Source organism: Cynoglossus semilaevis, chromosome 13 (assembly GCF_000523025.1).
Source record: "Cynoglossus semilaevis isolate Cse_v1.0 chromosome 13, Cse_v1.0, whole genome shotgun sequence".
NCBI lineage: Eukaryota > Metazoa > Chordata > Actinopteri > Pleuronectiformes > Cynoglossidae > Cynoglossus > Cynoglossus semilaevis.
Genome location: NC_024319.1, coordinates 4,098,076 through 4,122,757, shown reverse-complemented (window position 1 = coordinate 4,122,757; position 24,682 = coordinate 4,098,076). Strand labels below are relative to the sequence as shown.

At 39.7% G+C, this 24,682-nt stretch overlaps 3 protein-coding genes, 1 long non-coding RNA gene and 1 other non-coding gene across 7 annotated transcripts; 3 read left to right on the top strand and 2 right to left on the bottom strand.

Annotated features, from left to right (window-relative positions):
• Positions 1-281: 281 nt before the first annotated feature.
• LOC103388182 (acyl-CoA-binding protein) lies at positions 282-13,242 on the bottom strand. 3 transcript variants are annotated; one of them, XM_017038117.2, is made up of 19 exons: positions 13,174-13,242; positions 12,206-12,329; positions 10,631-10,748; positions 9,694-9,756; positions 5,942-6,066; positions 5,659-5,840; positions 5,005-5,129; positions 4,798-4,906; positions 4,301-4,394; positions 4,104-4,229; positions 3,908-4,009; positions 3,260-3,343; positions 3,073-3,180; positions 2,852-2,982; positions 2,576-2,699; positions 1,927-2,005; positions 1,341-1,434; positions 934-1,053; positions 282-774 (listed from the first exon to the last, which is right to left on the bottom strand). In XM_017038117.2, exons 2-19 carry the CDS (start codon positions 12,215-12,217, stop codon positions 654-656), a joined length of 1,917 nt encoding a protein of 638 aa, XP_016893606.1. In that variant the 5' UTR covers positions 12,218-12,329; positions 13,174-13,242; the 3' UTR covers positions 282-653. The 3 variants fall into 3 exon arrangements, with proteins under 3 accessions (XP_016893606.1, XP_008321295.1, XP_024917390.1); XM_008323073.3 differs by lacking the exons at positions 9,694-9,756; positions 10,631-10,748; positions 12,206-12,329; positions 13,174-13,242 and adding exons at positions 6,410-6,532; positions 7,344-7,495; XM_025061622.1 differs by lacking the exons at positions 282-774; positions 934-1,053; positions 1,341-1,434; ... (11 more) ...; positions 5,942-6,066; positions 13,174-13,242 and adding an exon at positions 8,594-8,783.
• On the top strand, positions 7,913-8,594 carry LOC107989436 (uncharacterized). Its single transcript, XR_001761002.2, has 2 exons — positions 7,913-8,456; positions 8,488-8,594. It is a non-coding gene; the product is annotated as an uncharacterized LOC107989436 (long non-coding RNA).
• On the top strand, positions 12,682-14,254 carry rpp38 (ribonuclease P/MRP 38 subunit). Its single transcript, XM_008323071.3, has 2 exons — positions 12,682-12,882; positions 13,403-14,254. Exon 2 carries the CDS (start codon positions 13,410-13,412, stop codon positions 14,217-14,219), a length of 810 nt encoding a protein of 269 aa, XP_008321293.1. The 5' UTR covers positions 12,682-12,882; positions 13,403-13,409; the 3' UTR covers positions 14,220-14,254.
• An 842-nt stretch (positions 14,255-15,096) lies between these two features.
• nmt2 (N-myristoyltransferase 2) lies at positions 15,097-22,055 on the bottom strand. The gene is made up of 12 exons (XM_008323075.3): positions 21,682-22,055; positions 20,638-20,755; positions 19,841-19,982; positions 19,434-19,552; positions 19,264-19,355; positions 19,042-19,158; positions 18,771-18,941; positions 18,585-18,693; positions 18,302-18,472; positions 17,928-18,095; positions 17,649-17,786; positions 15,097-17,392 (listed from the first exon to the last, which is right to left on the bottom strand). The coding sequence occupies exons 1-12, from the start codon at positions 21,789-21,791 to the stop codon at positions 17,372-17,374; spliced, it is 1,476 nt and encodes a 491-aa protein (XP_008321297.1). The 5' UTR covers positions 21,792-22,055; the 3' UTR covers positions 15,097-17,371.
• Positions 22,056-22,072: 17 nt separating this feature from the next.
• Positions 22,073-22,145, top strand: trnav-aac (transfer RNA valine (anticodon AAC)). Its single transcript has one exon. It is a non-coding gene; the product is annotated as a tRNA-Val (tRNA).
• Positions 22,146-24,682: the final 2,537 nt, after the last annotated feature.

Sequence of the window (24,682 nt, the reverse complement as noted above, 5' to 3'; positions counted from 1 at the left end):
AGTCCAGATGAGAAACACTTTTAAATTATTTTAAATCATTAATTTATTATTAATTGAAAACAAAGTAAAATATGAAACACACACACACACACATATATATACATATATAAACACAGTCAAACTATACATATACAACACATACTTTGTTTGTTTTGGTACTTGCCTGTTACCCCTCAGTCCTGCCATGGCCGGTGCTCAAACCAGCAACCCTTCGTACTGAGGCACAATCCTCTACCAATCAAACCACTGGGTTCAAACCAACAAAAAACACAAAATAATTCTATTTTACCAGTGCATTTTATTTATTAAGGTTTGATTGGAATGTCCATCATCTTCACAGCAGAGTCTAAAACTGAGAATCAAACCCAACAAAATAGACTTAAGAGCTGCAAATAATTTTCACAGTGACATAATACACACAGGTCTGAAAAAACTAAAGGATTGGAAACTACCACAAACCTAACAAGGAAGTCCAAGGTTGGAACATCCTGTCTGAGACTGTGACTTTGCATTGATCTGTGCTGAGTAAAAACAGAGTTAGAGCTTATTACTGCTGGGTCAGAATTACCTGCTGAAACAAAGAGCTAAAAGACAAATGAGTTTAAAAAAAAAAAAAAGGAAGTTGCTCCTGGAGCTCCTGTGTTTTTTTTTTTTCAAAGCTGAGACGTTGTGGCCAGAAGCAGCATCTGGTACAGGGAGCTGGAGAAGCTGTTGTACAGCGTGCAGGCGTCTGTGTGAGGACAGGACTTCCAGGCTGTGACAGACATCACGATCCTCCAGGAAAGACAGGAAGTGAGGGGTTAAAATAAAACTTTACATTTTGGCAAATTCAGTTCAACAACGTCATCACAGCTAAGAAACAAAAAGAAAACAGTGAAAATCTGAAGTTATATAAACCAGGTTAATTACGTAAAACGTGGACATTTCTTTTACCTGTCGTCTCTAATGCGATAGAAGAAGCCGTAGCCGTTGTGCACCATGGGAGCCACAGCTCCCAGTATGGTGGTGTAGCCCACCAGACTGGAGGACAGCACAAAGTTACCCCCACCACCGCTGTGTGACAAAAAACAAAAAAAACAAAAGTAAGGCTCGAGACCTGAAACGAGGCCACAGACACTGGAGACATTTCTTTCATCTCTTTAACTGTAGCATTGATTTAATTAGTCAGAAAAAGAAAACACTATAAATTCTTAAGCATCTGAACAAGAGCTTCAGTCTGGTCTCAGTTTGTTAAACTGTAATAAATCGTACAATGAAGAAAAACAGAAGAAGAAAAACATAAAGACTGGAAGTCAATAAAACAAACCAGTAATCTAAAGTAAAGTAGGTAACATCGGTACCTCCGTGTGTAGAGTGGATCAGTGTAGAGTTCTGGAACCGGACGTCCGTCTTCTTTGGCGGTGAGATACAAACCCAGGAGATGTCTGTCAAAACCTGAGGAGCAGGAAGAAAAAAAATGAACACTGTTACAATGTTTGGATATGTTTGAATTAAAAAGATAAATAAATCACCTTTTAAATAATGTTCATTTCTTATTTTATTTTTTTTTTCTGTTGTCTATGTGGTTGAATGAGGTACTGCAATACCAGGTACAAAAGCAGTTCCCTTTCCTGTGGCCATTCATGAGTTTAAATATTTGGTTATTTTCTGAATTAAAAAAATACTTTCAGGATTTAAACTCTAAGGTTTAATTTTCTTTCTATTTTTTTATGAACTTGCAGGACAAGACATTAACAGACGTTGGTTCCAGAATATGAAATCATTAGTGAATATGAATTAGCAGACACTGAAGTTGACATAATTTAAAGCTTGTCACTGTTTGTTGAAACTTTTTCATGATCTCAAAAGCCTGAAAACCTCCAGCCTTCCTGAAGTGTCTTTGGTTTAAAACTGCTTAAAATCCCACAGTGTGTGGTGTAAACTAACCATTTCCTTCCTGGGCTTCAGCCATCAGCTTGTTGTGTCGATCGAAGGCCAGCAGCATGGCTGTCCTCTTTGTGTTGTCCTAAAAGACAAAGTGTTGAGACAGCAGGTTAAATCAGCAAAGACTGATGCAGAGCAACTTTTTAAAAGCTTCTCAAGCAGTGGTTCTCAACTCTGTCAGACGCCGTCATCCACAATGACGAGCCGCGGACTGAAATGGAGGAGAATTTTCAGGTTCTTGAATCAAAAGATGATTCAGTTGGAACAACAGGATGAACCCGATGAACTAAAGACTTTCCGTGATGTCTTTCAGATCTTAAAGCAGTCGTCTTACGTGCTGTACTCTGAGGGTGTTTGTTTGGGAGAATGGTCGTCTGTTTCTAAATATCTCAACAGTTTTGGTGGCTTCATGCTTCCATAAAAAAAAAAAAAAAAAAAAAAAAAAAAAGAATTCTTTGATGTGAAATGTATCAACTCACATTACAGGAGTATTAGCACCACCTGCTGTTAAGAAGTGTGAACAGGACACCCCTACGACCAAAAGGCAAAAGACAAGCGACCCGCCGGTGTGGTCCACGACACACTTTTGGGCCGGCGCCCACCAGTTGAGAACCACGACTTTATGAGGATGACCACAGATTAAAACACTGACGTCACACTTTGGGTCCAACATGGTTTTACACCAGTCCACGGCCTCCTGGGTGCTGGGTCTCATGGTCTCAGTCCTGCCGTGGTAGAACTTGCGAGTCATTGCCGTCTCATAGCAACTTCCTGGTCTGAGGGAGGGAACGGAGAGACACGTTAGATGTTAACCAGGAGTTAACGAAGCAAAAATTATTTTCAATGCCACCATTTTTTTTTGACAAAGGCAACTAGATGAGGTAGATAAATATTTATTCAGATTCCGGGGTGAAACTCTGAGACCTACTGTTTGTACAGTCTGTAGTAGGCCAGCTGCATGGCCAGTTGGACGAAGGTGTCGGGATGGAGCTTCTTCTTCCTGATGGCAGCTTTTCCAAAGGCAGTGAAGGCGTAACAGAGAAGCTGCAGGTCCTGAGTCTGTGCAGACACACACGCACGCACACACACACACGTTATATTTTCAAACAAACAAAATCCAATGGAATGGAATCAGCTTTTCTAACTCACAGACTCCAGGTACTGTTTCTTGGCCAGGCTGATGTCCCTGCGGACTCGATCGTCCACGGTGAACTTTAACTCCTCAGGAAGACGCATGGGTCTGACTGTGTCCGAGCCCTGAGGTCAGAACACATCAGGGTTTTTAAAGATTCTACATCACTGAATCTGACGAAGGGGAAAGTCGAGCTAACTTTACCTGCCACTTTCCCTCTGCAGCTTTGATCTGCTGGTCAAGATACCAGGTCAAGGACACCAGGACCATGGCGTCGTATGGAGCGTGCTGCAAAACAATTCATACAATTTACAACTCATCTGCTCATCGTTTTTTTTTTTTCATTTTTAACCCTAACAATGAACACCAATGTTGCCTTAAAAGTGACTTTAATGTCACACAAGGCAACCAGTCCTATTTATTTATATTTTTTAATGATATAATATTCACTATTTTACCTGTTTCTAAACCTGGGAGGTAAGAAAAAAAAAATCAAACCATTTCAGAAAAAAGAAAAGGTTTGAAGAGTTCACTTTGTGCAGATTAAAGGACAAAAACAAAAGTCAGCTAATTTATAATTAATGATCTGTGTTTTAATACAGTCTTTGGGAATGGCACCACTATTATTAATTATTAATAATTATTAGTCATTAAGATTAGAGTGGTCCAGAATCACCAGCATCATCACTGGGTTTATCAGTAAAAAAAAGGTTCAAATACAAAAACTAATACTGGATTTTTATGGGGTAAAAAAAACCTGCAGATACACAGAGTAGACAGATTATGGGGTAAAAGAAACCTGCAGATACACAGAGTAGACAGAGGGTGGCACTAAACTTCACAATAACTCACATCACAGACGGAGCCAAATGTTCCATTGGAGAATGTGATTGTGTTGTAGGATTTATCCCCCCAGCGGTTGGTGGGGTCACCTGTAAGTGCTGCCAGTGTGACCTGGGAATTGAACCAACACACACACGTCAACGCAAGACAGAACTCAGAATAACAGAGTTGGAAGTGAAGAGAGAACCACAGCAGCAGCCTGTACATTGGTGTAGTTCTCTGGAGTGGAGTAGGGTTTGGACTCATCCAGAGTGATGATGAACAGGCTGCTCTGAATGGTCTCCAGGACGCTCTGGTTGTGCGGGTCGATGTTGATCAGGTGCTGCCTGGCCTGCACAGACAGAACGGTTAAAGGTCCATGTTTGGTTTTTTAATTCCATAATCAAATGTGAGGAGCCTCACGTTGGCCCAGCGAGTCCTCTCCTCTGAGGTCAGAGCAGCCACGCCCTCTCCGTCTGGTTCTCGCTCACAGCGTTCTCTCACGTAGCGCAGCTGCCTGTCGACATTAACACACATACACAAATAAAATAAGTACATAATATTAAGTCAGTGGTTCCAAAGTGGGGGGTGGGCCCCCATGAGGGACATGGTGTTATTGCAGGGGGGCCGTAGCAAATCAAATCAATTTTTTTTACTCATTTTCCAAGTTGGAAAGATTCACTGATTTGTAATTTTATTTATTTAGAATATATATTCTTTTTGTAGGAATTACAGTGTTTTAAATAAAGTACGGCTCTACAAAGGGGGAGGGGGGGGGCGCTGCAGGAAGGTTGTTGCCCCACTATGTTGGTAAATGATTAAAAGTACAAATTATAATTTAATTACAATTATTTACCTGAAAAAAAAAAGCATCAAATGTTAGACCCTTTAAGGTATTTGTACTTCTGAATAACAAATACCTGAGCAGTTCAGGTGGAGTAAGAATTTGTCCGTCGCAAACTGCATCAAACGTGAAAATCCGTCCACGACACATCACGACCAGATGGGTCGGACATGGACCCTCACTCTCTGACAGAGAAAAGAAAAAAAAAAAACAACTTTATATCAGGAAGAACACACAGGTTCAGGATGGAAATGACGTAAACTCTGAAGGTCAGGTATTCCACCTGTTTTGAAGTAGTTGTGGATGGTGTCCTTCGTCACTCCTGGTACTTTACAGGTGCAGAACAGCATTCTGAACTGATCCATATCCAATGGAACTCTGCCTACTTTCTGTGGAGCCAACTTCTCCCTACAGGATGGAGGACAACAAAATATTCTTTTGTAATCCAAAAAACTTTAGAAAGTAGAAAAGTCAGTCAGAGGTGATGGTAGGAGATAGTTTTAGGTATCTGTATTGTCTTTTTTGTACTCGATACATTTGAACACATATACCTGTACTATGTACCCCTAATAAAATACTGAATTTTTAAAAACATTTCTGTAAATCAGTTTGTAAAAACACAAAACCTCAATAAAGCCTTATGAATTAACTAACATGGGACGTAACTCTTGGATACTGCAGTTTTACAAGTTGACAAGTTTTAGAGAAAAAAAAAGACTTTTTACTCACAAGATTCAACATTTCAAAGCGTGTACTTTGTTACTTTCAGCTTGGGTAAAAAAAGTTCATCTGATTTAAGAGGGTGCTTTTTCCATAAGTAAATGTACTTCTACTTCTAGAGAGGCAATACTTTTGCCATTTCTGAAGTGGATGAACTTTAACTCAACAATTTTCACAAAAATCACAGATGATCTCCCTGTACAGGTCAAAGACTCACCTGTGGATCAGGTCCCAGTACTGTAGCGTGTGCCATGTGCTTATACTGGCCCTCTGCAGGTCGACTCCCTCTGCTGGAGGCCACCAGTGTTCCAGGTAGGGACCGGGACCGGCAAAGTTCACATTGAGCTGGGAGGGGATGCGGACTTCCAGATAGGCTGTGTCTAACCACCAGTCCTCTAACTGGGGGAGGAGGAAAATGTTGCCTGAGAAACAGGATTTAAACGGATGTTTTTTTCGATTCTTCTTCTTTTTCTTCTTCTTCTTCTTGTACATTTACTGACCCAGTTCCTCTTCGTCTTGGCTCTCTGCAGTAGTTTCTGATGCAGCTCTCGGCCCACGCCTTCTTGGAATTTTCTCACAACGTCCACAGTCGCTCTGAACTCATTCTCGGACGCAAATGGACGAACTGAGGTGCGAGAAATGACCAACTAGTTAGCAACCCAGTCAATGCAGCATGAAATCCTGGCACTTTTGACAAACAACCAGACAAGTGCAGCTTAAATACTTAATTTATGACTGTTTTTATGTTATATTATTTAAAAACAATTGAGACAAAAGTGTTTTTTTAACTGTGATTTTGAACCACAATATGACACTTTTTAACATAAACTGTGATTTTGAACCACAATATGACATCATAAGATTAGTTAAACTAAAGTAGTAAAAAAAACAGACCAACAGGAACACACAGTGTTATCACATGGCTCATTTAACCGCTCTGACCACAGTGAACAAAGTCGGCGTCCCACCTGCTTCTAGGTATTTGTTAAGGCTGCTCTCCAGTGAAGGCACAGGCAGAGGAGGCAGAACGCTTTGGTGCTGGAAGGTCCGCTCAGGCACCGGCTCGGGCGCCACGTTAGCCATTTGATCAGCTGTACCAGAAATTGGTCAAAACACGACACGGTTACATCAAAATCATGTTCTTGGTCAGTAGTTAGTAGCTGGTCAGCTCACTGTCGACATCATCCCAAAGAAACTTAAATGTAGTAAAACCTGTAGTTCTGGTAGAAGTACATGGGCTCCCTCTAGTGGAGTGTACGCAGGAAAATCTCATTTCTTCGCATGCAACATTTTTGTATTTTAACGTGTATGACAACAAGCCTCCAGTCACTAGGTGGCAGCAACTCATATGGTGGTTTGTACAGATAAAAATATACAATTTATCAGGTTGTCAATAGTATTTAAATTCGCGGGGGTTTGGGTCAGAGGAGGGGGGGATTTGGGACATTTCTGTCCCCAAGGGGGGAGGAGGCATGACTGAAAATAATTGAGGACCACTGTCCTACACAAACTACTTTATGTGCACAGCACCGACTAGGTAATGCACAAACCATACGTGTGCATTTTAGCATTATTTAAACGAAACAAACAATAAAATGTATGATTTAACACAGGCTAATATTTGTACCTTCCGTTTCAGAATGTCATAAACGTGAGTGCCAGTTCGGTAACGACACAAAACAACTGTTAATAAAAACATAATCAATTGAACTTTGATTTTTTTTACTTGCAAACACGATTTAATTTAATTAAACAAAACTTTGACTGTTGTTACACTTGCACCGCTGCAGCGCATTAGCCGTTCCGGATTAGAGGCTAACGCTGCTTCTGAAGCAACAAAAGCAGACGTTGGTGTTTTACATATACGGTCAAATGTTTAAGAAATTAAAAACATTCAATTACCTTGTTCAGGATATGTTGAGTTAAGCCTCCTACATTACAGTCACACGGCGGCGGCTGTGACAACAGTGACTACACTCACTGGTGTAACCTTTCCTCCACTGGTACAGCTGCCAGCAAAGAACACTGGAACTGCGCGTGCGCGACTTTTGTGCCGAAACAACAATGAGGTCAAAGTAGGAAAAGTACACCGGCCAGAGCAGTGCAGTGTGCACGAGTGATTGAATACATTTTTAATACGAGATTCCGCTGTGAGTCACGTTGTATTTGTAGTTTGTTTTTGTTTTTCAGGGCATGACACTAGCAGTATGGCTAATTGTGATACTTATACTACCACAATATTAATAGAACTGATGGTAGTATTAGAAGTTGTACTAGTAGGACTCGAATCGAGTATTCGTGTAAATGGTCGTTTTGGTACAATTATAACAAAACTTGTTGTAGTAGTGGAAGTACTGTACTACCACAAGTAGCAGCAAAACTACTGGTGGTAGTACTGGTGGTTGTACACTTTGTAGTAGAAGTATATCACTACCTATATTAATTAATTATTAATGGAACGTGTACTAACCTTACCTTTCCCCCACTGGAGCCACTTTATTGCTGCCAGCAGTAAATGCAGTAGTTTAGGAAGTAGCCTGAGTTGAACTATAACATGTAAGGAACGGAAGTTATACAATAAGTCATACTGCAGTTGACTTAGTACTGATGGTCAGAGTACTGTAGTAGAAGTGGAGACAGTGAGAGTATTCAGTTTTTGTGTCACCTTTCGCTTTTGTATTCCACAGTACTGTTGTTAGTACTGGTTTAGTGTACCACGACTTCAGTCCAAATATTTTACAGGTATTACATGAAAGCATTCAGTTATTTTGTATCCAAATCATTCTGTAAGTCTACCACTAATTATTACCTGAAAGAAATGATGTGGAAAACACACAGAGTACCAGTGAGTACAAAGTATTAAAAAAAGACACGGGCAAACTGAAGTAAAAACAGTATGTAGATTTTATTATTATTATTATTGAAATCTGTACAGTTCTTCTTTACATTTAACGGTGTTTAGCTGGTTGTTAATTGACTATATTAAACGTATATTAAAGTTCCATCAGTCAACAGGTTTACTACAACAAGTTCCATCAGTCAACAGGTTTACTACATTACTGTCCATTTGTACGGAGATACATGAGAGAGAATACCAGTGATTTAACACTCAACATGTTAACTCCTGTCATCATTTAGGATTCACAGTTTTATGAAATGATTAGATTGGCCCCTAAAAGCAGAAGGCGAATTCTGCTACTTTAGGTGCAGCACTGATTTAGTATTGACGTTATTTGTCTGTTCGAACATTAACTCTGCTTCCGTAAAATCACAACCCATATTTGTTGATGATTTCCTTCGCAAGGGCAACGTAGGCCGACATGGCGTCGTCGTTGGACATCCCTGAAAAACAGAGGAGAAATTAACACGAGTTCACGATCACGAAACTGTCTTTAACTTCCCGTGCATTTTTTACTCATGTATTTTAAATAATGCTGAAAATTTCAGGTTTCAAGGTCAACATTTTCATATTAAATGAATAAAATGAGAGATCTGCATTATCACAGTGGGTAATGAATAAATTTAAAATAATAATTAATAAGATTTTTTTTAAGGTCAATTAACCTAAACAGAGCTGTATACTGTATATAGCCTTGCAGGGTAAATCATAAAAAAGCTCTAAACAGAGCTGTATACTGTATATAGTCTTGCAGGGTAAATCATAAAAAAAGCTAAGGTAGAGCTAAGCTAAATTAAGGAGAGGTTGTTCACTCTTTTCTTTTTCCTTCATTGCTGTAAATTCAGTTGATTTCACTAGATGGCACTATACAGACATCTGACTATGTATCTACCTCCTATCTCTACTTTAACTGTTTCCCACCTCTGTACCGACCGAACATCGAAACCTTTATGATCATCTCACAGTCGTATCTGTCTGATACAGACTGACATCAGCTTTGGTAATAACTGATCTGTATTAATTATTAACTCGGCTGTTGGCAGACATTTTGCTCATTTCCTGAATGCTTAAAAGCAAGAATCCACCTCATCCATCACAACATGGAAATGCCTTTAGTTTATAAACCAACCACATTTTGATCTTTCCATTTTTAACCAATATATTTAAGAACAAATCTAACCAAAATGCATTATTATTTCCTCATCTTCTACCTTATGACTCACCACTTTGGTCTACTCCCTGTTATGTTTACATTTGCTGACAGTCAAATTGACACTGACACGCTGAGTCAAATTGACACTGTAAACTCGTAACACCAGGAAACGTGTCTTTTTTTAAAATCTTTCTTCTTACCTTTCCTGGAGTTCCAGGCGTCCCACTTGGCCTTTCCTTTAAAGTCCAACATCCCGGGTCGATCTACAAGACGTGAAGACATGTTAAAGTCAAGTAACTTTGTGCTGATTAAATTCATAGTATCATGTACTGTATGTCGGCATGTGTTTATACTATTTTAATATGGTCATGTAGAGCAAATAAACAATGAAGACGAGACGATCATTCCTAACAACATTAAACCTTTCCAGTACTACAGTAGTACTGTATATAGGTTGGGGATATTGTAGTAATAAATTAAAGAGAATAAATCCCAATGTAGCTCTTAGTAGCTGTCATGGGTTGGCCTGTCGTGCTGCTGTGCACGGCCATCAGTGGACTGCGGGCCAGATGTTTGCAGGCCTTCGAACTGCAGTTTTTCTTCCACCTTCTGACAAGTACACGTTAATTCCAACCGGAGTTTTACAACGTGGACCTGTGACTTCATTAGACCTTCGCATATTGATCTTCAGTCTTATCTTTGTGCAGTTTGGCCGTCTCTTCAGGCAGAGGTCTGTTGTTACCCTCCCCCAACCCCCAACCTCCTCAGCCCCATGTTGACACATACACAGCTACTGGTTCTAAAGTACATTTTTTTAAAACTGTGATCCCTGCAAAACTGCTGTTCTCATTAAATAAACTAAATTGAATTACTAATCTGTAAGACTTTTCCACTCTGGAACAATAAAAGACAAAAAAAAAAAAATTAGCCTCGCTGTGTCCTCTCTGAAATAGCCCCGCGCCCCCCATCTTGGGAACCACTGGTAGCTATGAACATCTTTCTTACTTCTCTACTTCATGTTTGCACCTTATCTGTTTAGTTGGTTGAACTGTGTCTGAGTCAAAAAGCTCTTCTCTGTTCTAGTTCTCTACTAATCACACCAGGTTCTGGTTCTGTTTTTTCGGCAGCAGGTCATACCGGTGTTGACGTCCCCGACCACTGCCTGCTTGTAAAGCCCGTACAGGTCCAGCAGCTCCTGGTCCGCGGGCTTGGACTTCACCTTCTTCACGTCCTCGGCCAATTTGTCAAACTCTTCCTGGAGATCAGGAGGGGAAACCGAACAGGAAAGTGAGACATTTAACAATTATAACGATAGAGCAGGAACATGTGCATATTAATCAGTAACAGCCAAGCAGCAATGAATAAGAAGTGAGTCTCTGGTTTCTATTCACGGCGTGCAGCCGGGGGAGACCCAGTGTTACACAGGCTGCAGAGAAACAATGGGCTTCTATTGGACACTGCAGTGTTTCCGTGCCCACTTGTATAATCTGCTTTTCAAAGGCTGGGGATTTTTGCCCAACAGATAATTACAGAGTATAATTTAACCCTTATGTCAAAAAAACAAACCTTTAAGTTTTTTGTGCTGCAAAAACAGCAGTAAAAAACAGTTTCTTTCAATTATCTTTAAAAACAAATAAACAATAGTGTAAACTGATACACTTCAATTCATGACGGTACTGAGAATCAGACACACCCTTCAGGCTCCAGCCTCAAATTTGAGCTTGTCTTAAAGTAAATGATAAAGTGAAGTTACATTAAAGTTTACAGATTATTGTTCTTATTGTGACTCTTACAATCAAAATTTTTGTGACTCTAAATATTTCTTATAATAACTATATAATACCTATTACTACACAACTGTTAAATACCAGGACCAGCAGCATCATTTGCTATTTGTACTTTACTGGTTGAATTGGTGCACACAGGGAGATGTTTGGTTGCAAATGCCTGCAGATCAATTTCCTGTTCAAATGACACATAATTTCACAAACAAAAAAAACAGTAACGGGTCACCATCTAGGTCTCACTGTGTAACGACACAAGTGTTGAAACTCTTCTGATGATTTCTTAACCATTCTGAGTCACAAGTTCTCAGACATGTTAAACAAACAACGAGCCAAAGTCAGGTTATGAAATGAAACACAGTGAGCAGCAGATTGAATCACTGCAGGGTTTTTGAGCTTTTGTATGTTATGTAGCCGAGATACTAGACTCCCCTGGGCACCACTATACGTACCATAGTTTGAGAACGACAAATTGTAAGCATTTTATTTTTTTAAATATTACAGTGCTAAATGGAACTTCGAGTCCTCAGTGTAATAGTGCGTATAAAAGCGATAATAAATATTTATTAAAATATATATATACATATATCGACCCGCGCTAAAGCCTAACGGATTTCTCCACCATTACCGAACGTATTAAAATATCGAACGTAACGAACGTATTAAAATATCAGTTAAGAAAGTTTTGTGGCGGACTTAAAGAACAATAACAGACGATGACAGTTTAAATCTGCATTTCTTCCATGAACTTTCAAAGATGGAAGACAGCAGAAAAAGCACAAGGCGTGAACGAACCCACAACCGCCCGCTATTCTCTCCACCAACCACCGTGATCACGACCGAACCTGCAGACGTTGCAGCCGACAGCGTGCACGAGATCAGATCAGACACCGATCAGAGGCAGTTCCGGGGGGTTTTCAGACTTTACCTTGAGAGACATTTTGCAGCAGCAGGGTCGCAGTTGGACAAAGGGGTCGAAGCAGTTCCGTGAGTCCTCGGTGTCGACTGTCTGTCTGCGCAGCTGCAATAAAACTCACAGCAGCTGACCCATACTGCAGGAGAAGGAGGGGGGCGGAGAGGAGGAGCCTTAATATTACTCCAGTATCAATGCGATATAAAATATTTGTTATAAACAGTTTAGAAATGTATTATAAACAAATAATCAACAAACAAACATGCATTTTTGCGGTCAATATGTCCAGTAAACTGCTATGCTGTGAAACAGTGAACAGATGAATACGTAATTAAGTTAATATATGAATTGAGGAATGCGTAAATATATATATTATTATCTGTAAACTTGAATCTAAATGGATAAAAGAGTAAAAGTATTGCTAACCCACGACTAAGTTAAGCAAAAATTACAAGACTATATCAATGTGTCATTTTCAAATCGTGCTCGTCTTTTTTACATGAATTATTAATGTTCCGTGTGAAGATGTTTTCTTGTACTACCGCGGTGTGGCCAGTGTGGGGCGCCGCTCGATTCCTTGCACATGTTTTTTCAAATAAAGTTTGGTTCAAACGAACAAACATGGCGGCCCCCGGTGCTTCACTCATGTAGCTGCTGTTGGGGATGTGAAAACTACAGAATCCACAGAATAAGTGAGGTTCAGCACTTTACTCTGGTTTGGTCGTTATTTTATTTATTATTTATTATAAAATATTACGGTCGTTTTTTTTCATTCGTATTAAATTAGAGTATCCCATTAAAACAATTGCACAATTGAATGTATGTGCTGTTTTTCTACAGTAAAATCAACGCAGTGAATATTTTCTTTTATAACGTTAATGTGGTAATTTCTGCCTCTTTTAGCAGCAAAACACTTCACAGACCGATGTCCGACATTTTGGATAATAATTCTCGTGAAAATATGATGCCGTACAACTACTTACGATAAGGTGGCTCTAGCCCAGCCTCTTCATCATCATTATCTACTTTGCTAATCAACAATGTATTTTCCTGTCCACATATTCCTTTGAAAATGACTGCTTACACTGGCTTTAATCTATAATGACTCTTTTCTTTTCCATCAAGACTATGATGGATGAACTACATGAGGATTATTTTGGTTATTTATTGTTGATGACTGGTTAAGATTGATCTTTTTTTTAATCATTTCAGAGTAGAAATGGCCACTCCAGCAAAGCCCACTAAAAAGGAAGCTAAAAAGCACATTTCTCTTAAGACATCCTTCACCTCACCCTTCAGTCCGACATGGAGATCAATTCCACAGGAAGACATGCACTTCATCCTGGAAACGCTGAGGGAAAAGCTGACTGTCATCGGTCTTGAGAAAAAAGAGGTAAAACCATTTCGTCCATGGAAAAACAAGAAAAAGAAACTGGAAGAATCTGATGCCGTCACACCAGAACCTGTTGTCCAGGTGCAGGAGGCACCCAAAAACGGCTGGACAGATTTGGCAGCAAGACGACAGCTAGCCATTGGCATCAATGAGGTCACCAAGGCCCTGGAGAGGAATGAGATCTCGCTGGTGCTGGTGTGCAAGTCAGTCAAACCCCAGCACATGACAAATCACCTGATAACGCTGTGTGCCACAAGAGGAGTACCGGCATGTCAGGTTCCCCGTCTGAGCTCCAGTGTGTCCCAACCTCTGGGTCTGAAAAGTGTCCTTGCAATAGGATTCAGACAATGTCCCTCCAGTGGTGAGGGCACCTTTGCTGACGTTATTGATGTGATTAAACCCAGAGTGCCTCCATTGAATGTTGCATGGCTGCCTGGTAAAGACGCCACAGAAGGAGTGCAAGGTGGTGATCAGGAGGAGATGAGAGATGAGGAAAAGAGAGGCCAGAAAAGAAAATTGGAAGCTGAGAGTGAGGAGGCAACAAAGTCACCCTCCTGCTCCCTGCAGCCTCTCAGAGTTAAGAGAATAATTCCCAACCCTGCTAAGAAAAGAAAACCCAAAGTTAAGAAAAAATAGTTTGCATGGACAATAAACAGTTTTTTTTTCAGCTGGATTTTGTACCTTGACCTATCACTAGTGCTGATAGCTGAGTGCTGTTTTGTTTTGGGGTTTTTTCATTATATAAATCGTGTATATACAGATTAGATTTCATGAAATTAATTAAAATCAGTTCAACTTTTTTTTGCCAAGTGTAATGAAGCAACATATGAATATGAAGCAAACATGATTTTTATCACTCTGTCACCCACTGTTTCAGTGATAAGTATAGTGAAAAGTATAGCAAAAATATGATGTTCCTTTAATTACAGCTTGTTTAATTGCTAATATTTCAATGTAGATTTAATCATTATAATATATATTAATAATAATAATTTTTTAACATTAGTACTTTTTAGCTCTAAACATAAATGTTTTTAACTTACTATTTTCTTTTAGGCTCGTTACCCTCGATAGCAATAGCTACAACAACAACCAAGAAAGGGAGTGATGAAAAAGCACAATTTGCTCAAAAAAAATATTAATAAAGTTTAGATTTTTTTTCATACCAATATCTAAGACTGGTGACAATAAGTGAAATAATAAAGTTGAAATTAAAAATGAATTAAAAAAGTTAAATTTAAAAAGTTAGCTTAGCATGCTAGGTTTGGTATCCTGCGTAACGAACGAAGGTTGTTACGTTACCAGCGTCAGGTGTATAAAACGTCGATAAAAACGATACTTTAAGTTAAAATAAAACAAAACGTTTTCACTGAGCTAGACTTCTATTGCCTTGTTTTTGTTTTGTTTTGCCAATTCACGCGAGAATGACGAACGGTTAATCGTCAATTTATATGGAAACGACTTAATGTGTTCTCGGTCATGTATAGTTATAATAATAATTGAGTACATAAAATCTTTTTATAGTGAGTTTTATTCAAACATTCATGCTGGTTTTAGCCGATGTGTATTGAAACAGATTGTTGTTGCATGTGGTCAGGCCATGTTTACATGGTGCTGGTACATGTCGTTGAGCTTTTTCTGACAGCTTATAATGGATTTGAACGAAAATGCTGGCCTCCAGTCAAGAGAAAGCTGCACACATTTTTAGTTATTGTTTTTTTCTTTTTGTTTTTCTTAAAAGTACAACCCCACCACCCTGTTTTAAATAAGGCAGGTCATTTGTGTCGAGTCCTCACTAAAGGGTGTAGCTAGTAACATTTAGTGTAAAATCAACACAGCAGCAAAACTGACATGCTCAAAGATTCATTCAAACAGCTGCAGGCAACACATCAGTGACGGCCAACCTCCAGGAGGCACGCTGTTGACTCGGTGACTGTTCATCAGGGTTTTGGTAACGTTTGTCCGTGTGGATGGAGCCCATTCAACCCTTCAATGGTAGAAAATAAAGCTAGTTAATGGAGAGATGAGGAGGACGTTACATCACATACGGAAAGGTCAACAGACAAGACAATAGCATTCACAGAACGAGGAAAAATACATTAAAGTTAAAACAAAACAAAAAAACTCAATAGGAAAAGATAGTTTAAAAGGACATTAAAATCATTTAAAGTAAACAACAGGCCTTTGGCCTTTTACAAAAAAAGACAGAAATGCCTGTAAATCAATTCACATAAACGTAAGTAACACAAAACAAAGAACTTAAAAGGGAAAAGAAAAGTCTGGAGATGTTCAGTAAGAACAGTTATAAATATTGGAACTGTTTCACTCAATTATCTGCACTACACAAAAAAAAACCTGGTGTAAATATTTCAGACACACAAAATACAGTACCATTAAAACATATTTAAGAGCTGTAAACAAAAAGCACCTGAAACGGAAAAAAAAAAAAAAAATCACATTTTAACTGGTGCAGGCTTTTGTTGATTAAGCCACTGTACTCTGAAAACATGCTGCTGGAAATGACTTCTTTTAAACACTGTGCTCAAGTTCTCTCTGTTTTCCTGAACTGAGAGTTAGTTCTGACTGCAGGTGAGTAGATGGATGTTTACCGAGACTTCAGAAATGCTTTTCACCACAAACAAATGAACATTTGCTTATTTTTTTATGCTTTGCAACAGGCAGCTCTGTGTAAGAAAAACATCTGCAGAGATTGTAAAACCAAACGTGTTTGTTTTAAATATAACTTAAAACCGAGAACGTGCACTTTTTCAAAGCAAATTCTACAAAATAAAACTGTCTCTAGAAAAAACACCGGCAAAAATGTGTTAATGCAAGTACTGTTGCATTCTTATTTTCATTCATCACATCATCACAACATCTATTTGCATAATTCATTAACTTTCACCAAATAACTGTATTTGTTTTCTACAGAAATACATCTCTAGAAACAGTTTCATTTTGTCAAAACAGCTTGTTCCTTTGTTTTCTACTAAAATTCTGATCTTTTGCTCGATTAATAACCAAAGAGAAATAATTGTGCTTCATTGATGCGCGACACTCTTCTTCAGCAAACTTCAAATACACTACGAGAATATGACGTGGATCTAAATGTAAGTTTACATTGATGTTCACCAGTGAACCAGTTGAAAAAGACTTTCACTTCATACCAGTGTGAATTAACTGAGTTTCTACCTTTCTGAAAAAGAGGATTGTTCTTATGTCGTATTGTCATCTAAAATATACTCAGAGACCTTAGCATCTGAAATTTTTCAGTGATGCCAACACATCCAGCGGACACACTCCTGACCTCACTGACATGAGAACATACTGGAATAATGACTGTTCCGTTGCGGTGGGGATAAAATAACTATTCGTTTGGACACGGTGACGTCATTTTCACATTTTCCCTCAGTGAAATTGAACCAAAACAAAACTGTCCCATTCAACAGTTTCTACAGAGGAAGAGCTAAACAGAATGTACAAATGGCAAGGCATCCTCTTGAATGTCAAACGGGTGACGGTTTTTAATGTGACTGTTCATGTGCTGTATGAGTATCTCAGGCATAGCATGACTTCACATTCAGGATGTTGATGAGTTTTCAGCTCCAGGTGAACGGAGAAAGTTCTGCCGATTTGAAGCGCCTCCCGTTCACCAGGTGTTTTTTTTTACTTTAGTAGATTTCATTGTCTTGTTTGGGCCACCTGTGTTTCCATGTACGGAGTAGTAGCCGGAGGCCGGTGAAAAACCTCTCCATCAGTACTGGGCAGAGCTGCAGTGGAAAGACCTGCTACTGAAGGACCAGACCCACCTGAAACACATGATTTATGAAGATGATTTATGTGTTACAGTAATTACAAAGCCAAAGTACAGTAAGACATAAACAAAGATGATTCATGTGTTTACAGTAATCACAAAGCCAAAGTACAGTAAGACATAAATTATTCTACTCAAGTACATCACTAAATACGGTCGCTTTCTTTAGCTTCAAATTTTTTGTATTCATATGTAACCACAAAGAAATAAAACTCTGGTGTATTGTTAGTGTTTACTGCAGCACTGCTGACCTTTTCAGGGTCCATGGATGGACACTTCCAGTTGTAGAGGTAATACTGCAGGTTTCCATCTCCTATGCCAAACTTGAGTTTCTCCAGGAACACTTTATTCTCCATTAAATCCAAGGCATTGAAAACATCGAAACCTTTCTGTTAAAAGCAAAAAAAAAAAAAAAATCACAACAATAAATGAGTGGGTCAGAGATGAAGCCACTTTAAAGAAAGTTAATCTTTGAAAAATTATTAGAAATAACGTAACCAGTTTAATTTTTCAAACACTTTTGACATTACCATCTTAGCCAGGATGAGGGCGTCATTCATTAGGTCCAGTAGTGGGGTTTGTGTATGAACGTTGTAAAAAGAGTAAGCAGCCTTCAGGCTCCTATGAAGAGGGTGATGCATCACAGTCGAAGGCAGAGTGTAGAAACTAGTGAAATCTGTCAGTTCACCACCAGGGCCCTGGGGTAAGACAAACACAAACACAGCAGACATTGAAATACTGAGTAAGGAGTACTACCAAGGTCACAACTGTAGTCCAACCCTACAGGACTTCTACACAGTACTCCATAGTACTCTTCCCCCACTGTTTTGTTACATCAGCATCAGGCAAAGAGCTGTGATCAGCTAAACTGTAATGCATTAGTTCAGAACACAACAGTACATACCTCTACAACATATGTGTCTATAATGTTGTCCTGCGGCAGGAACCAGTGTGCCACCTCCTCTTCCCCCATAGAGGGCGCCAGATGGAAACGTTTTAGATATTTCTGTAGCAGCCCCGTGACCTGTCTGATGTCACGTCTCTCCATGTGTCTCAGACCAGAAGTTTTGGTGCTCTGTACCAGGAAAAAACAAGGACATCCTTATTTTTTTAATATATATATATATATAACCTGCTGTTACTTGGTAAACCTGCAGAGGGCACTGTGTTGTGTTGACAATGTTTACATCTGGAAGTCTGTAGAGCTTCATGGTTCTCTGCAGGGTCATGTTTCTGCTCAGGTGGGAGAATTTCACTTCCACAAGCTTCCTGGGATTCAACGAGCGATGCCAGTACCTGGACAGAGCAACAGAGGTGTCGGTTTTTAAGGGACTTTGGATTTTGCAATCATGCATGTATTCGGCACAACGAACCTGCATGTGGACACAGGTTTGGGCAGCACCACTCCAGCTGTGTACACCGCCTGAAATATTCCCTCTAAGTTCACCCGCCGTGTGATTTCTCTGATCAGCACAGGAGCGACGCGTTTTGAACGCAGCTTTTTGTGGACACACAGGAAGTTGATCTCTACCATCTTCTTCAGCCTGGTGTGACATAGATGAACTGTTCAATAGTGTATCTGGTTCTCTTATCTTCAAAATGGTTACAAAATGTACAGTGTTCGATCATCAGCGATTTGCTCACGTGTCATAGATGCGTATATTGGCAGGGATGGCACTGATGAAGCCGACAAGTTTCTTATTGGACGACACTCGTACGCCGCAATGCCAGTGGGGTAACCATCCAGGAGGACGCAGGGCCCTGAGTGGGGAGGATGTGTTGAGTCAAAGAGGTGACGGATAAAAAAAAAGAAGGTGATTTTTGTTTTGTTTGCAGCAGATGAGAAGGTTTGGAGCGAAATCTTACCATTTAAGGAAGTTGGGAGAATAATCGAATCTGAACATGTTGTCATCGTCCTCCACGTAGTTTTCATTTAACAGCGTGTACAGCTCTTTCAGCTGAAAACACAATTAAAGTGTCTCTGTGTCAAATGGCATTTTAACATATTTACCGTCTCAGAGGACAAGTCTACTCACTACGTCTGCGTTGCTGAGGTCCAGAGTATCCCACATAAAACCTTGAGGTAAAGAATATGGCTCCTGTCTAATGTTTTCTTTGTCCCCTTCAATCGGCCCATGACTGGTTACAACTTCATCTGCAAAAACATCACAGAGAGGATCACTATCACGCCAGTAGGTGGCACAGGTGAGTAAAAAGAATGTTAAAGAACATTAAAACTGTGACCTCATGTAGATCGCGAAATACCATATTATTTTATAATATGGACAAATACAATCTTCTTCACAAGACCATGATTAATACCATCCACCAAACAATTTTATAAAGACTTTAAATAAAATCAACACTTTGACCTGATTTTGCAAACAAATTTAAAAATCCATTTTGTTTCAGTTCTAAATATACTTATTCATGAAGTGCTTACTTAGCTTTGGCACAGGCTGAGTGTCCCAAAACTGATACTTGTGCTTTGCTGCCTCATCAATGCTCTTGGCAGGACCTTGGCAGGACAGCAGCTCCATGGCTCTTTGGATGTCCTGCAACTTCTGAATGGGTAAAACAGGGTTCTGCAACAACACAACAGCCATTCCAATAATAATAATAATAATAATAATAATAATAATAATAAAGCTACAGTTGCTGAACAATGTTTTTGTCACCTAATGTAAGCTTTTAGGAGTGTAAACAAACAATTTTGTTTCTATGTCTATTACAGTACTCCATCAGTCACTGCACTGACAGTCGTGGTAGCCTCATGTTTCAATTGGTCTGTGTATTGATTATTGATGAGGGATCAGGAGGTTTCAAAAATCATGCATTCAAGTGTTAACAATTAAGGAAATTACAATTACTGTACATTGGCTGAAGCAGCACCTGCTCTGGTAATCAAAGAACTAGATGACATTAAGACCTTTGGTAGAAAAATTTAAAAAAAAATCTTATATAAAATATACATGCAGTTCCATCTGGGTCTTTAAGAACGAGGGTGTCATGGAAACACAGATGAAATATATCTGGGGTAATATGAGACTGGGCTTTGTTTTACAAACCACTACCACTATAATTAGAATTGCGTCAGTGGTTCTATGAGTGCTGTAAGACAATAGTGGTCTGTGAGCCAAGGCAACGGTAACACTCCATTGGTCCATTGACAGTTACTCACAGGAACGTATGGTGACCTATAGTATCAGAGATTTTGTGTTAAGATTTCAGCTTGGTCACCTTTATCTCCTGAGAGTCTGAGGCAGAGTCAGATTTGGCTCCCCCCGAGCTGGGCTTCTCTTTCTTCCTCTTCTGTTTTTTCTTCTTCCTCTTGGCCCCCAGGTCTCCCCCCGGACTTCTGCAGAGAAAAAGGCAGAGACACAGGGTCAAAAAAAAAAAGAAGTGACATCACAGTACGCCAACACACCTGAGCAACATAAAGACCCAGGACCAATATTAGTCCAATGTAGGTTTTATTAATTTATTGAGATATTTAAATACAGAAATCACAGCCCAGTGGTCCTATACTAAACTGTTTTGGATAAAAAAGATGACTGAGAGCCTGCATAGACAAGCAGCTTACACATAAACCCCGTCATCTTATTTACTCTATACTACTGTTTTGTGTATTTATGAGTCTTTAATGTTAAACAAATGCATATAAATGCAAGATGTAACTTAGTAGTTACATTTTACTGCAGTAACACGGGTATTACAGAGAGTAAAAACTCTCTTTATTTTTGAACCCAAACCAAAATTCACCTCTTTACCTCTAACCCCAACCATTCCCAGAAATTCGGTTCCGCCACATTCGAACCAGGCTCTGGTCCCAGCGAGGACTACAGGTCGTAAAAATGTAACCGGTCGAAGCACAAAATAATAATAATAATAAATATCAGTCTAAACAAACTCACACACGCACGAATTGAATCACAACGCACGCGCGCACACACAAAACAAGCTAACGTGTTAGCTACCATAGCAACGACTGACAGCTGTGCTAACGCTGCTTAGCAGCGAAGCAACGGCTCGTGTATCCAGCGAGCTGTCAGCGTGTCATTTAAGCAGGGCGAGCATGGGTGATAATGAAGCTAACGGTTTTCATGTCGCCCTTGCTCTAAATAAAGGCACTAACAGAAACAGCCTGGGTGTGTTTGGCTAACGGTTATCTATGGCTAACTGCGCTAACGCGCGCGCGCACACACACACATGCGAGCGCTTATAAACAGGCTGACTGAAATAACGTTAGTGCGTCTCCAGGCGGAGCGACCAGGCCATCCTCACCCCTGCATATGCTCATTCTCCTCCTCGTTGTCCCCGTCTATCCCGCAGGTGTCCTGGTCGTCCAGTTCCAGGCTCTGTTGACTGGCCGCAGATTCACTGTCCTCCGCCATCACAGAAATGTTTTTCTAAAAAAAATATTAGTCCCCTGGCCGTAGCACACCGAGAGCACGGGCTACAGACGAGAGATGGAAAAAAACAAAGAAAATGTTGAAGGAAAATACACCACCTAGAGGCCAATAATGGAATTGCTGATCAACACCCTCAACTTGTAAAAGGTGGAGCGTCCATGAGATTCCTAAAATGTTAATTATGTCTTACAAATTCTATTTACAGCATAGACAAACACAAAAGGATGTACAAACTTAAACGCATTAGTGGACTTGTGTGAACAGTTTCCGTAGTGTAGTGGTTATCGCGGTCGCCTAACACGCGAAAGGTCCCCGGTTCGAGACCGGGCGGAAACATACTTATTGGTCATCATAGGCGTGTGTGGCGCCATTACCGTTAGAAAAAAAAATTCCTTCTTGCATATGTTTATATCTGTTATGATCATGAATATACAGGTTATATTACCATGTTTTTAAGTTGGAACACCTCTGGGGTTATATACAGGTTATATTACCATGTTTTTAAGTTGGAACACATTTGAATCTCACATAAGTTATTACTTTTTCTTTTAAATGCTGCTCTTTGGGGCCTAGAGGATCTGAGCTCAAAACAATTTATAACTGATAATCTATTTTTTCTTTCCTTGTCATGGTGACGCTGTGGTTATGATTATTTACTGATTATTTTCAGTAGTTGTTTTAGAGTTTAGTGCATTTAACAATCTATTCTTTTTTAAAAAAAAAAACCCAGAGTTACCATTTAAGAATTGCATTTGTTTTTAAACATAGCATAGAAATTATATTTACATTGTGTTATCTTATATACTACAGTGCATCACCACATCAACGAGCTCTGGTTGTTTCATTTCATTTTTTTTCCCACTAATGCAACCCACAAAGTAGTAAAATATACAAAGACAAACAAATATGTTCATTTATTTTTGGCTGTTTATTAAAATTATAGGCTTCAAATATAATGCAATGACTGACTGACACTCAGGACGCTGTAGTGCAACTCCGGCATCAAAGTGGAGGCTGCCACGGGAGAGGACTCGGTCATTCACAGCCTCCAACTCACAACATTTCCACCCGGCGGAGGGAGCAAACCATACACCGTCTGATTGCCAAATACATGATCCTTGAGTGGGATCTATGTTGATTATTTCTCTGCACGCTCACATGGACACAATCTGAAATTCAAATGCTCACTGCAGATGGACACCACACCACTCAGGTACACACACAAAAAAACCCCAACATTCACTGCTATAAAAACAAAACAATAACAACAACAACAAAAAAAAACCCAAAACGCTCTGAACAACAATGTGGATTAGTTTAACATACAATCGCGCTTAGCTTCGCGTACGCTGCTTTTACACTGAAGACTCCGGCCGTTTCCTAACTGCTAACATCTTCATGGAGGAAAGTTGTAGCTCTGTTAATTGCTGAAGTGGATTTTAAAGTTGCAGCAGCTGGTAGAGATTTTCTGAGATGTCTGCAGCGTAGCTTGTAGTGCCAAAGAAAGTTAACTGCATGCTTTCCATCACCACTGGAAGAGAAAGGGAGGGTTGAGGTAGTGGAGGAGAGCTGAAGGCAAACGTTTGAAATAAATAAAGGTAATCTGTTCCACAAATCTGTTCTGGGGACAGATTGTTCAAAGGCACTTGGAACATTAGGGAAAACAAACAACAACAAAAAACCAGAGGTGAAACAGCGAGCAAAAAGCCTTCAGTTTCAGGTCAAAGGTGTGTTTTAGAGTGTGTCTGCTGTTAGAACTTCTTACAATAAGGCAGGTGAAAGTGAAAAGCCCTTAACGTATTTAAAGACAAAAAAAAGCCTACTTTGGATAAAATACTTCCTGTTGGCAATTAAATTCAAAGTAATAAAATTAAAAATAAAAATGGCAAGCAGAAATATAAAAGAGATGCATAGCCTTCAGAGCCAAAAACACCGCTCAGTGGTTCACCAAATACAAAACCTTCATCTTTTTACACCCAGCAAAATTATTTTGGGTAGAACTGTATTCGGGCAGAGGAATTCTATCAGATCACACTTCGTTCAAAATCATCATCGTTTTCTTGAATCATACAGTGGTTTCTGGAGTTAATGTAAACACCTGCACAGCTTTTTCTGATGAGCCAAGCTTAAAATTCTTCCAGCTACAAATTGGAAAACCATGAAAGTCACACCTGCCTCCCCAAGTCCGAGGAACCTCAAATGCTCCAAAACTTTGACACAATCTTCAGCAATATCCTCCAGGAGATTATGATGTCATAATCTTGCTTTCAACACCCATTGTTTCCAGGCTTACGTGGTAAAACGGGGCCAATATGGCTCAAGAGAGAGAGAGAGAGAAAAAAAAAAGAAGAAAAAGGTTCCTGAAATCTTTCCTTCGTGAGAACCACCATCGTCAGTTTCTCTAGTTCATTCTCCATCCAAAGCGCTGTGTAAAAAAAGGCGTACAGTTCTTGTGCATAAAATATTCTCACTTCCCGCCACAAAGTCTTTGTGTCTCCTCAAGGTTACGTGTACAGGTCTGGTGGATGAGTGGTTACGTTACGTAAGAGAGTGAGCCTCAGTGAACAGTGGTCATTTCTGGAAGGACAGAGAGAAGTTGACGGGAGAGCTGAGTCTCAGCCTCAGGACCAGAAGGATCCCAGTGCTGACATACGGCCTCAGTGCTATTTATAGATTTCAATTCAAAACGGTCTCATCCTTCACCTCGTGGTCCGGGCTGAGGGGGGTGGGCGGTGGTAGTTAAAGGACTAGTTCACATTTTTACACAGGTCCTAAAGGAAAAACCACAGGCCGTAGTGACTTTTTGACTAAACTTCAAAATGTATGTGTACAGTGTACAGACATATTTGTTTAACCAATGTCTAACAAGCACA

Excerpts from the sequence above, each read along its gene's own strand:
- rpp38 (XM_008323071.3), top strand. The coding sequence starts at position 13,410 with ATGGCCACTCCAGCAAAGCCCACTAAAAAGGAAGCTAAAAAGCACATT.
- nmt2 (XM_008323075.3), bottom strand. The coding sequence starts at position 21,791 with ATGGCGGAGGACAGTGAATCTGCGGCCAGTCAACAGAGCCTGGAACTG. Across the intron at positions 18,694-18,770 it reads AAACCTGTGTCCACATGCAG|GTACTGGCATCGCTCGTTGA; the intron begins GTTCGTTGTGCC and ends TGCTCTGTCCAG. Across the intron at positions 17,787-17,927 it reads CCCTCATCCTGGCTAAGATG|AAAGGTTTCGATGTTTTCAA; the intron begins GTAATGTCAAAA and ends TGCTTTTAACAG.
- LOC103388182 (XM_017038117.2), bottom strand. Across the intron at positions 6,067-9,693 it reads CGCCTGGAACTCCAGGAAAG|TTCGTCCATTTGCGTCCGAG; the intron begins GTAAGAAGAAAG and ends CTCGCACCTCAG. Across the intron at positions 1,054-1,340 it reads GATCCACTCTACACACGGAG|CGGTGGTGGGGGTAACTTTG; the intron begins GTACCGATGTTA and ends TTTGTCACACAG.